Raw genomic sequence first — 12,610 nt, 5'->3', positions numbered from 1 at the left:
ACACTTCAGAATTCGTCCTGCTGCTTTTATCAGCAGTCAGGTCATCAATAAACACCAGTGACCCATTTCCATTGCCAGCCATACATGCCCATGCCATACCACTGCCTCCACCATGTTTGACAGATGATGTGGTATGCTTTGGATCATGAGCTGTTCCTTTCCTTCTCCATACTTTTCTCTTCCCATCATTCTGGAACAAGTTAATCTTGGTTTCATCAGTCCAAAGAATCTTATTCCAGAACTGGGCAGGCTTTTTTAGGTGTTTGCTGGCAAAGGCTAATCTGGTCTTTCGGTTCTTGAGCGTTACCAGTGGTTTGCACCTTGTTGTGAAGCCTCTGTATTTACATTCATAACGCCATCTCTTGACTGTAGATGTTGACAATGACATGCCTACCTCTGCAAGAGCGTTCTTGACCTGGCTAGATGTTGTGAAAGGGTTCACCATGAGCAGAATTCTGTGGTCATCCACTTTAGTTGTCTTCCGTGGTCTTCCAGGCCTTTTGCTGTTGCTGAGCTTGCCAGTTAATTCCTTCTTTTTCAGGATGTTCCAAACTGTTGTATTGGCCACTGCCACTGTTTTTGCTATCTCTCTGATGGGTTTATGTTGTTTCCTCAGCATAATGATGGCCTCCTTCACTCGCATGGACACCTCTTTGGACCTCATGTTGGGAGTTCCAGTGAACAGCTAGCAAATGCAAATGTAACACTCAGAACCACCTCCAGGCCTTTTATCTGCTTGATTGGTCAGGGGGTACCCAGGAAACAGGCCACACCTGGCCTTGCAGCTGCTTGTCAGCCATTCGTTCCATTACTTATGAGCCACCAACGATGGGTGTGTGTGTATGCCACTGGCTGTCCTTCCTGAATGGTTAGTGCCCCACTTCTGTCACACCCCTTGAATTACAGCTGAAAGTCCTGACTTCGCTCCCATCTGGGTGTGTTTCCTTTCAACTTCAATGTGGTGGTGTACAGAGGCCAACTGCCAAAACAGTTATCCTTGTTCCAATATTTCTGGCCCTGACTGTATATGCATTGGCATGCTAAACAACAAAAAAGGTGTACATTTAACCAGTTCATGAGAATGTCAGAAAAAACCTCACAGTATTACCTGGCACTCCATGTTGAACATTGAGAAATTTATTAGATAAATTTCACTTCATATTAAATTACAAACTTTTCATATTTTTACTGAATATTATTGAAAAGTTTCAGAACATTTCAGTTTCCTGGCTTGTCAGTTGAACAATGTTGTGTATATCTCTATATCCTGATAGGATAAACCCGTGTAAATAAACATCTAAACAAAGTGGATTTCAATGGTGGAACATTTTGATTTTCATAAATCTTTCCATTGTGACCCAAGCACATTGATGTGGTTATAGACAGTTCGATAGCTTCTGCACCTTTTTGTGTACATATTTTCCACAAGTCAAAGGCGTGATCAGGCCAAGGCTAAATACGTTTGTCTGATTTATTTCAAAATTAGAATAAAATGCATGATCAACACTTCCAGACAAGATCTTAGAAAGTGCTTATCTGAATCATGGCCCAATATTTTTCATTACAGCATTTATGTTCTATCTTTTTCACATTCTTTTCAATGATGGAAGGTTCCCTGACAGCTCATGCTAGTATGGTTTGACTAATGTCAACAGGATAATAACATAAATGCTTAAGCTTTAAGATATTGCCACCAAAAAATTCTCCAGTATGAATGGCAATTCTTCAGCTACTATGAATCGATTATGCACATCGATTCTGGAAGCTCACAGTCAGTATTAAATGGACACATATGTTCATAGATGCTGAATGGCACTATGACATTAGGACGTATTATACTTCTCCTTCCATGCTTAAAACATTCACATGAGAAACTCATTCATTCCTGGTATGATACAAAAACCACTTCCCTCACAAAATTACACCTTGAGTTTTCTTCTAATGTGAGGTATACATTGGGTATCACAGCACAAACACTGAATGTTAAGGCATGTGTGAAACAAGTACATAGTTTCTAATGGCTGGGGGAAAATCCCCATTCCCATTATTTGGCTCAAATGACAAAATATAAACATGCTATTTTCTCTAACCCAGTTGGAAAAATCCTTTAGAAAAACACATTGGCTGGGATTCAGGTAGCTACTTCAGGCATGCTAAAGGCTTTTGGGCACACCTAAGTTGGACTTTTTGCCTTTTAAACATTCAGATGGCAGATCCCATGCCATATCACAAATGTCTTTTGGAGGTTCAAGCAGTTTCAAAGTGGTTTGCGACATGATATGGGAAGGCTGCCATTTTGTGAAATGCAAGTCCCCCACCCCTGGGTGCACAGAATCAACTGTGCAGTTCCTTGAATCTTGGCCACAATTTACCAATAAAAAGTGAACTATTACTTGCTATCCCTTTAGGATAGTAAAGATGTACAAAATACCTTACAAAAATTAAGAGTCACTAACAATGACATATTACATGAGAAAGAAATCTGAATGGCAACAGACAGTGGTTACTCATCACACTTGCTGGCAGGCCATTCCAATATAATATAGGAAAGTACAGGCTCCATTAATTTAATGTAGTTCCTAGGTTTTGGGTTTTTTTTACACATTGAACATTTCATGATTTCTTGTTGATAGGTCAGACAGATCAAGTCTAGCCTTACTCATGGCTGGCTAAAATAATTCTAAATATGTATTCTGAGGCAATTCTGGGAATGTAAGCTACTGTATGAATTTCTTCGTGGCAGTGTCTTTATTTCTTTGTCACACTTGCCACTGCTTTCTTGGCAGCATCTTCAAGGTCATTTGCAGAGGTGATTGGGAGTCCACTTTCATTCAGAATGCGCTGGGCTTCATGAACATTTGTCCCTAGGGGGAAAGGGGGGAAAGGTTAGCCAATGTATGCATCCCAGTTTTTGAAAGCCCGCAAAAGGAAGTTCTGGGGTCTTGCTTCAGAACAATGCTGAAAGTGTGTAATAAGGACCATGTCTGGTGGCACTATAAAAAGATACAGCAATATTGGAAAGACGAGTGACATGAAAAACTGAGGTTTACCCTATTCCAATCTCTCCCCTAACTGTGGGCACATTCAATGGGGCTCTGCAACCCCACCAATTCCATTCTGCAAGTGAGACCCACTGCTTGCGCAACGGAGATTTAGCGCTTCTGGGAGCAACCAGAAACGAGCGGAAACACACGTTTTTGGAACAGGGCAGGTCAGCCGAGCTTGCCTAAAGAAGCTCCACTGACCTGTCCTGATCCAGAAACAAGCATTTCTACTCATTTCAGGGCTTCCTATGAGAAATGTTAGATCTCTGCTGTGCATGTGGTAGGTCCTGCTTGTGCAGTGGAATTGGCGGGAGGGGGCGCTTGCACAATGGCCCCATTGAATACTGACCTGTATCTTCATTAAAAAAAATAGTGTTAAAGCTGCTAATTGGGAATTGGTACACAACCTAGATAGCTACAGGGACATTCCTAGCAAGCAAGCAACAACAACAACAACAACCATAATGGCTCCAATTGTGGAAGACAGAAACATTATGCTTCATATTGTTTATATACATTCACTAACGCAAAAACCATAAACAGCATTTATATTACACAAAGAAATAAGTACAGGCTACGGAGTATTACCATATTGTGAACATAAGAGGATGTCTTGTACCTGTCCACCTCTCTGTTCTGATTGGCAGAGGTCTCTCCCAGGTCTGCTAGTAAGAGAGCATGTGGCTCAGTGGAGGAGCCCATGTTTGGCATGCAGGAGGTCCGATGTTCAATCCCAGCATCTCCGGGTAGACTTGGGAAAGATCTAGTCTGAAACCCCCAGGAGCCACTGCCAATCAGTGTAGACAAGCAGTAGACAACGTGGTCCTCCTGGCACCAATGCTCCCCGGACACCTTTCTTGTCAAGGTGCCCCACCCCTCCCACTTTTTATTTATTTATTTTTTAAAATTAACACATTCTGTTAGTGGCAGCTGAGATTCATTTAAAGCAAAGTGGGGGCCTCCAGCAGCTGCTGTCTTTATTTCTCATGAATGCCTCTGGGCTACACGGTGGGGCTCAGAGACCTTCTTAGGAAAGCCATGGCAGCCATCTTGTGGTGGCGCCTGGAACAGGCTCTCAAATTGCAAATGTGCCCATGGGTTGAAAAGGGTTGTCTACCCCTGATGCACACAGTACTAAGCTTGATGGACCAGTGTAATTGATTTGGCAGCTCCCTAGGTTCCCATGAGACCTTTTTAACCGGTGATGCCAAAGGCTGAGCATGGGACCTTTGACACTGCTTCACGCATGAGCAATATATCCTTCCAGGTATCTGATGAATCTTCTAAATGCCCTAAGATGTGCTAAGTGGTAAATCATTTAGAAGATAACTTCAATGTGGTACTTTTTCCTTGTGGGGAAAAAGACCCAAGGCTTTTGAATCTGAGGCTGCCATCCAATGCACAGTTACCTGGGAGTAAGCCTCATTTAATACAGTGGGAGTTACTTCTGAGTAAACATGCATAGGATTGAACTATAAGAGCTGTATTAGCTGATGCCCAAGTCAAGTTCAGTCAAGAGAAGAATTGTAGCCTCTAAAAAAGAAGAAGCCATAAATTAAAAGAGACATTTCAGGGAAGTGTGCGTTACACTCTGTCAAGCTCCTATAAAAGGCACATGCATAGCTAAATGAGAGGAGATTAATTAAAAGAGATGACTGATCGTTGCTCACATCCTGTAGCTCTTTGTTCATTAACGCTGGAAAAAAGGAAGGCCCAGTTGAAATGTTCTGGCAGAGCGATCGCACAACTGTAGTCTTTCCCTTTGTGTTCTGTTGCCATCCATTTGGGCACCTCTTGACAATGACGGCACCGTTTACTTGGAAGCAGAAATGGTAATGTGCAAGACAAAAGGTCTGTCAACCATTGAGGCAAGCCCCTGCTCCCCAAACCGGAGGCTTTAATAACCACAAACACTGAATGTCAATAAGGAAGATCAATACAAAAAATGACAGGTGCAGTGGCAGGAAGTTGAGATCTCCCGGGGGTGAAGCGCTCACTTAGGCCTTGGGTGAAAGATCCACAGGTGTACTGGGGCTACAACTAGAGCGAGGGCAGCTGCCTTTATGTTCCATTCCTGCAGTGCTAAAATGTTGCGGGAAATCAACTGGAAGATGTTCCCTGCCTTGCTGCATCACAGAGAACAGAAAGATTTCCCAGTATAAGGAGGGTGGCAGGTAAATTGGAATAGCTGACTGAATCATAAGGAACAAGCACTGGAAACGTGTGTTCATTAAAAAGCTTCGAGACGGCTCCATTTGCAACACTGAGGCATGGTTCAAAAAGCTACATATTGCCCTGCAGGGGACACATCTACTGCGAAGACCTGTGTCCCCCGAGAGAAGACTGAAAAGGAGAAGACCAGCCTGGGCAGCTTGCGCCATCAGCAGCTGGAGAGGGCTATATTCCAGCGGCTTTTGTGTTTTGGTTACACTTGTTTGCTTGTTTCAGTATTTTAACATTGTATACAGCCATGGCTGTCTTGGCAGAAATGTAGTATAAAAATTTATTAAATAAAGCAATAAATACTGTGCATAGTGCTTTTTGGGTGGTTAAAGGAGCAATCCTATGGGGATAGGTGGCCACCTCTGAACTTGACCGCCTATCCAATGCAGGGCAGGAGAAGCACAGAGGGGATCTTCTCCTCCGTGCTCCAGCAGCCCTGCATTAGTGGCGAGATGGCCAGGGCGGATTCGAGTGGGGGAGGGAGGCCAGATGGCACATAGGAAGTGTCGTAACGACGCTTCTGCCATCCCCACCCCCAGGAATGCCCCCTTTTCCCCCACTCTGCACTGCTGATCCGAGCACGGAGCTGAGGACGAACTGTGCTCTGATGGGGTGGCAGGGGTGGGGAGGCAGTTTTCTGGGAACTGACCTTGGAGCTCGGGCTCCAAGATCGGTTCCCGAAAACCGAAAAAATCCTATGGCCATGTAGCCAATGACTAACGGCTGTAGGATTGTGCCCGAAAGTGCTTTGCATACACTCTCCTGGCAATCCTTACAACAGCTTTGTAAGAGAGGTCAGTATTGTCCCCATATCTCAGATAGGAAAGGTTTGTGTGTGTGTTCGCTTGATGGGGGGTGGGGTGTTGCTCAAGCCAACTAGTGAGTTTGCTGTAGGGTTTGTGGCAAGCCTAAAACCAGGGACGACCTGATTCATAGCTTGTTCTCTCAGCTCCATGACCCCCTACTTAATATTGAATTTCGCAGAAGTTGCTCATGGGCCTTACAATTGGAATTTTAAATTCTCACTGGTACCTGTTAGCACAGATGTGTTGAACCTTTCTGAGGCCAGAGGGCTGAATTCCATTTTGGAGAACCTCTCGGGAGCTGCATTCCAGTGGTGGGCGGAGCCAAAGGCAAGGGGGGCAGTGCCAAAGACAAAGGGGGCAGGGCCCCAAATGCCAGCATATTGTAGCTTGAAGCTCTCACTGCCAGTAACAAAGCTTTAGGAGGGGCATTTCAACCCTTTTTGAATGGGGGAAAACAGTACAAAAGCCAGGAAACCATGAAACAATTGGGGGTTGTGGGAAAGTGTGTGTTGACATCAAACCCCAGAGGGCTGGAATGGGACTCTAGGAGGGTCAGATTTGGCCCCCGGGCCTGATGTTCTGCACCCTTGCGTTAGCACTCCACTTTTGATGGTTACCAATATGTTCACTCTATAAAGCCCAAGAGTAATTATCAGTCTTCTTCTTACCATATCCTGCTCTATCCCTGACCATCAAAAGCCAGTTTGAATACAAAATAATTAAACTGAAACCCTATAAAATATAAAGTTTTTTTTTAAAAAAGAAACAACAACAACCAATGAGGTCTAGAGACATACTTTAATCAAAGTTTCTTTTCAAGAAGTTTGGTGCTCTATGAAATTGCGATTTCTTCATTGTATGGAGCACAAAATGTGCAGAGCCCTGCCTATTTGTTAAGTTACTGCGTTCTCAACATCTTTTATTAGATTGGATGACAGAGACATTTGTACACACCCAGAAAAAGTTAGCGTAAGTTGACACAAACCAGAGTGCTGCAGAATTGTGCTAATTGTGCTAGATGGAAAGGCTGTACAGGATCTTTTTCTCAAACTGCATTTGAGGGAGAACATTGATTTTTAAGTTTTAAGATTCAATCGTTTCACGGTCCCAACAGCAGGTAAAATCTCAATTGTAGAAAGGCTAGTTCAATAGTGTCTACCAAACTTCAAACTGTAAGCAACAAAAACCACGGAAGGGCACTTACACTTGTCATTTACCACCCACTGTTTCTGCCCTGTCCTAGGTTTAGCCTCTGTTTCTTTGTAATATCACTAAATTTGTAATACTTCATAGGGCAGGAAGGCTCTTAGCGAATCTATACACTGTACAGATTTTATACACTGTATATTATACACTATTATACACTGTATATTATACAGTGTATAAAGTGGCAATCCTAATACCACTAATTTATCTCTCATTAAAGCTGCCTGAGTGTGATGTGCAAAGGGGAACAGAGGAAGAATGCCCACTAGGGCAAAGCCATTATTCCATTAGTGTTGAACTGGGGAATCCTGAGTCTGTATACAGATTCACAGGGACAGCCCGAGATGTTTTGCTGCCTGAGATGAAGAACAAGATTCCCCCCCTCCCCCCAGCAACTGACTGGACTGGCAGCTGAATCTTATTTCAACAGGGCAATGGGACAGCATCCTCCACTGCACCTGATGCCACGTCATACACACAGCTCTGTCCCCCAACACCTCGGCATTGCTCCCCGCTGTTTCTGCTGCCTGAGGCCACTGCCTCACTCTTTCTCATAGGAGGGCCGGTTCTGCATGCTCCCATGTATGCCACGGGATCATGCATGAACAGGGGTTCCCCCCTTACCATTAACTGAGCCAGTGTAGTGTAGTGGTTAGAACAATGGACTGGGACTCAGGAGATCAGGGTTCTAGTTCCCACTTGGCCAGGAAGCTCACTGGGTGACTTTGGTCCAGTCACTGACTCTCACCCTAACCCACCTCATGGGGTTGTTGTAAGGATAAGGTGGAGAGAAGGAGGCCCATGCAAGTCATCTTGCGTTCCTTAAAAGAGGGAGGAAGGCAGGATTTAAGTGAAATCATATATATATATTTAACTGCTAGAGAAAGCTTTGTAAGCTTTATTTGACATTAAAAAGATTGGAACAGTCCTAGCTTGCACAAAACTCGGAGTGCTCAGTCAGGTCACAGTTAAGAGCCACGTCAGGCTAGTTACATTTTAAAAGAAGTGAACTTTGGCATGTCATGCCTGAAATCTGGGGAGGGATACATCAAATCAGTCATTGAGGAGTCTTATTTTGGTTATGCATGAAAAATGCTGATTTACAAGGAAATACGGCCAAAGAACCTACTTGAAGATCTGGGCTAGTTTTACTAACCATCAGCAGTCCCCCCCCCCCCCCCGAGCACTTTCCAACGGTAGTCTTATGCACTGTTTTCTTTCTGCACACATAATGGGAGTCCCAATGCAACTTTCAAAAGACAAACACAGTTTTGACCTTAACTCCCTCTTCCTATGCTACAAGAATGTAATTAATGTCATCTCAATATTTACGAATTTGTGCTGCTTCAGCCCTTTAATTGGAGATAATCCTAAATGAGAGCTCAAGGATGTTCGTCGTTCCGGGGTCTATTTGCATATGCTCATGAATATGCCACCACATTTCCATAGAATGTGAATATAAATTATAATCAGGTTGCTTGAGGATGAGAACAGGCAATTTTTAAAAGAATAATATGCCGAAGCAATTTAAATTTCCAAGAATATTTTAATTTGCATTGTGTGTGTGTGAAATCCTTTTCAAACATTTATAGAGGAATTTCAGACATTCTTTTCCTCCCCTTGCCAAATATCATATCAAGATTACATCCTTCCACACCACATTTGTCAGCATCATCATCAGTTCATATATAATCTTGAGTGACCTTTTAACTCACTAGGCATATCTATTCACATGTGCAAAAGGGCCATGAATTAGCTTATAAATTAGGTGCACTAATCTCTATCACTTCCCATGTTGGAGCATTTAGAACATTGGAAATCAGACGCAACAACAGTAGAGACCCTTGAAACTCCGGACTCACCTGTTGCTTTAGGGAATGAGCAACTGCTTTCAGTGAAAAAAAGGCTTCCCATATACACTGGGTTCGATCTAGATTTGGGCATGTGCAACTGGGCTGATGGAAACAGGCTTCCCTACCCCCTCTTCCCCATGGCATTCCCTCTGCCCCTCTGAAAATGCTACAAAGTGGATCAGGGTCCCTGCTGAATGGGGTTGGCTGTGATGTGGGGATAAGTGGGTAATTTCCAAAAATTGGGCTGAAGCATCTTCCATGAATGGAGCTCTGCTCATGGAAGGTGCCTCTGCCCAATTTTCAGAGACCCCCCTTCTCCCCACATCACAACCAACCCATTTAGCAGGGTTCCCCACCCTCTGGGGGGCGAGGAGCTGGAGCGGCTGCCATGAGGATGAGGGAGTGGCCAAGTCTGCTTCTACCAGCCCAGTTGCTGGCTCCCAAGTTTCTAAGGCAGGCTTGAAACAGAATTTATATCCCTTCTACATGGGCTCTCAATAAATCGAGTGAAATTCTGGTGGAGAAACATTCTTATAATCCTGCCTTGACTCATGACTTGTGATGATGCACTGACAACCTGGTCAGCGTGTTTCACCCTGAACACTTATTTCCTGATGAAAGCAGTTCTGAGGCTGAGTGGCATGGCTGCAATGCAGACCATGGCACTCTGTATACTATCCCTGAAGAAGTCCTCAGGCATTGGAGGCTGGTGGCTCCAATGTCAGTGGGGCGGTGAACCTGCTCCAGAACTAGTCAGAACTCTAAAGGAACTATCCATCTTGGATAGCCCCTTTAGAGTTCTGACTGGTTCTGGAGCAGGTTCAACACCCCACCAATATCGGAACCACCAGCCTCCACTGTCTTTAGGGAGATATAAATGAGAGATCACTCTGATGTATTACAGAACTGGTGCTTTTGAACATGCTGTCCTGAATCATGAGATGTCAAGCAAGACATATAAAACCTACTGTCCTGTTCCCTCCTCTTGTTCCTTGGCCACATTGACATGTTTAATAAAGGGTGCAATCCTATGAATGTTTAGACAGAAAAAGGTCCTAGGGCATGATTGCCTGGGGCATGCTGGGAGTTGTAGGATGTTTTTCTGTCTGAACATGCATAGGATTTAGTAAATGTTGTTGAGATCCTCCAAAAAACAATCTAATTATATTTGCAGCTTCCTCTAATTACGCCTCTTGATTATAAGGATGTATGTGAAATATGTTTCAGTTGGTTTTTGATCAGGGTTTACCCAGGTTCCACCTTCTGGGTCAAATACAGACTCAGACACAATTGGCGGTCTAAGCCTGTACATTTCCGAGCTTGTAATGCAATTTGCAGAACCAAAAAATGCGTTCAGCAGCATGAGTACAATTGGAAAATGCACATGAAAAAACGTGTTCTTCTGAAAAATGCTCACAAATACACTTTTGTGAATGGGAGAAGAATGAATACATTTCAAAGATGCACACAACTGATGCATATGTTTGGAAAAATATGCATGGACTTTTATGCAAAAAGAAAAAGAACGAAGGTCCCAATCTGATTCAGACTTGAGTCAGAATGAGCTTCGAGGTGGAATTCAGAGAACTTTGGTGACCTCACGTTTTGCCGTTTCACACATTCCTACGTAATTATTAACTGTGAAGGAAGTATGCTTCCTCCTACAATGTCTCCAGAACATGCAAGATTATACAGGACAATATTATGCGAGTGAGGGACAGTTAGGTGTAACCAAAACAACAGGGCATGCGGAGATAAGTGACAGTTCTGACCCAGCAGAACATGAGAGTTTATTTCTAAAAGTGGAAAGGGCCAGTGAACATATTCCTTGCCCTTTTGCCTGGAGCAGGAGTATGTGTGCACATATTGTGTTCTAATTGTATTATGAAATTGTGCTGGAACATTGATAGTGGCGTCCCTAGTGTAGACATACTGTACTAGAAAGTTCAATGTGTACAACAGATGTCCCACCTGGTGCCCTCCACATGTTTTGGACTACAACTCCAATCATCCCCAGACAATATGGCCATTGGGGATTATGGGAGTTGTAATCCAACACATTTGGAGGGCGCTGGGGGTGTGGGAGGCTGACCTACAGAATAGACAAGGAGGCCAATATGGATAGTATCCGTGTAGGGACCAGATGTTTATCCATCACTGAAATTCATGGCTAGACTCAATTATGTTGGTGTCACAAGCAGATATATTAGTGAAAAGTATTAGGATTCAGTTACAAGGTAAATACACTGTGCATTTAGATTCCTATTTGGCCATTCAAAAGTGAATGAAAGGGGCAAGTAGGAAAGATTCCCATGAATGGCAAAAACAACTTAAGAAATAACTTTGAATGGTGATTTTTTTACGCAAAGGTCTATTCTATAAATGACTATTTGCCAACAGAATCAACATGAGAAAAATAAAAGGTTTCTATACAAAAAGGTAAAGAAAGGTTGACAAAGTCAAATGTTCTCATGAGCAATTTAACCAGGAATTGGTAGTTCACAGAGAGCTGTGCTAATTGTATAGCTATGCAACTCTTGAATTAAACTTCCTTGCTGCAATGAAAGGAATCAGACAAGTTATGTATCACTCACATATAAATGATGTACGGAACATTCCTTTTAAATTTGTTGAAACGCATGTTCTAAAAACATTATATAAACGAAGTCTGCTGAAAACAGCTAATTCTGTTGGAAAGTGATTGTGTTCCCCATCATAAAAAACAAACAACAAACACGAATTTGATGAACCCTGCTTATTTTGATATTTCAATGAGAATACTGTCAAAAAGAAAGCACTGGAGAGGGTGGGACATTTTTAGTCTTGAAAACTCAAGAAACAGGGCTGAAAGAACCATTGTCTTTTTTCTTGAAATATTTTTACTCTAGAATGCTTAAGAAACAGGATTTAAAATGTTTTCCCCGCCCCTTGAAAGCTATTTTAAAAAATCCCTTGCTGAACTAAACAAGCATTAACCTCCTGCCACTGGATGGTGTTAGAGAACTGCAAACAGAGTTCCAAGGCAAAGCTATCAAAATAATCTGCACTTCACTTGCACTGAAGCTGTTAAACAGAGAAAAGGCATGGGATTTGAAGAGAGATTTATACTTTTTCATTCAGATCCCTCTATATAATAGAGAAGATTTCCCTCAAATTTTGACTTTAGTACAAGGGGGTAATAGACAAACCATTTTACTAAGGGCACAATCCTATGCATGTTTAGACAGAAAAAAGGCCTAAAACTCTCAGCATGCCCCAGTCAGCTATGCTGGCTGGGGCATGCTAGGAGTTGTAGGTCTTTTTTCTGGCTTGCACCTTAAATATCCTAAGGAGTTGACATCCAAAAAAATCTGGTCCACTGAAGGACTGAAAAAGTATCTCTGGTCTGCTTTCCACATTACATTTAGAAGGCAAGGGGGTGTGGCCCACATGCACCAGAATATTAAGGATGCAGCAAATGTCCGTGATGTTTTTTTCA

At 42.9% G+C, this 12,610-nt stretch overlaps 1 protein-coding gene across 5 annotated transcripts in view; it reads right to left on the bottom strand.

Annotated features, from left to right (window-relative positions):
* Positions 1-949: 949 nt before the first annotated feature.
* The window catches only part of SUCLG2 (succinate-CoA ligase GDP-forming subunit beta), a 293,645-nt gene continuing 281,984 nt past the window's right edge, over positions 950-12,610 (bottom strand). For all 5 annotated transcript variants that reach the window (XM_084840442.1, XM_084840447.1, XM_084840440.1 and 2 more), the window contains one exon: positions 950-2,864. In XM_084840442.1, coding sequence (XP_084696568.1) covers positions 2,749-2,864 — 116 coding nt within the window. In that variant the 3' untranslated portion in view covers positions 950-2,748. The remainder of the gene's footprint in view (positions 2,865-12,610) is intronic.

This window comes from Heloderma suspectum, chromosome 2, assembly GCF_057233095.1.
Source record: "Heloderma suspectum isolate Gila_16-S chromosome 2, 16-S_ref, whole genome shotgun sequence".
In the NCBI taxonomy this organism is placed as follows: domain Eukaryota; kingdom Metazoa; phylum Chordata; class Lepidosauria; order Squamata; family Helodermatidae; genus Heloderma; species Heloderma suspectum.
This window is presented reverse-complemented; position numbering and strand designations above follow the sequence as displayed.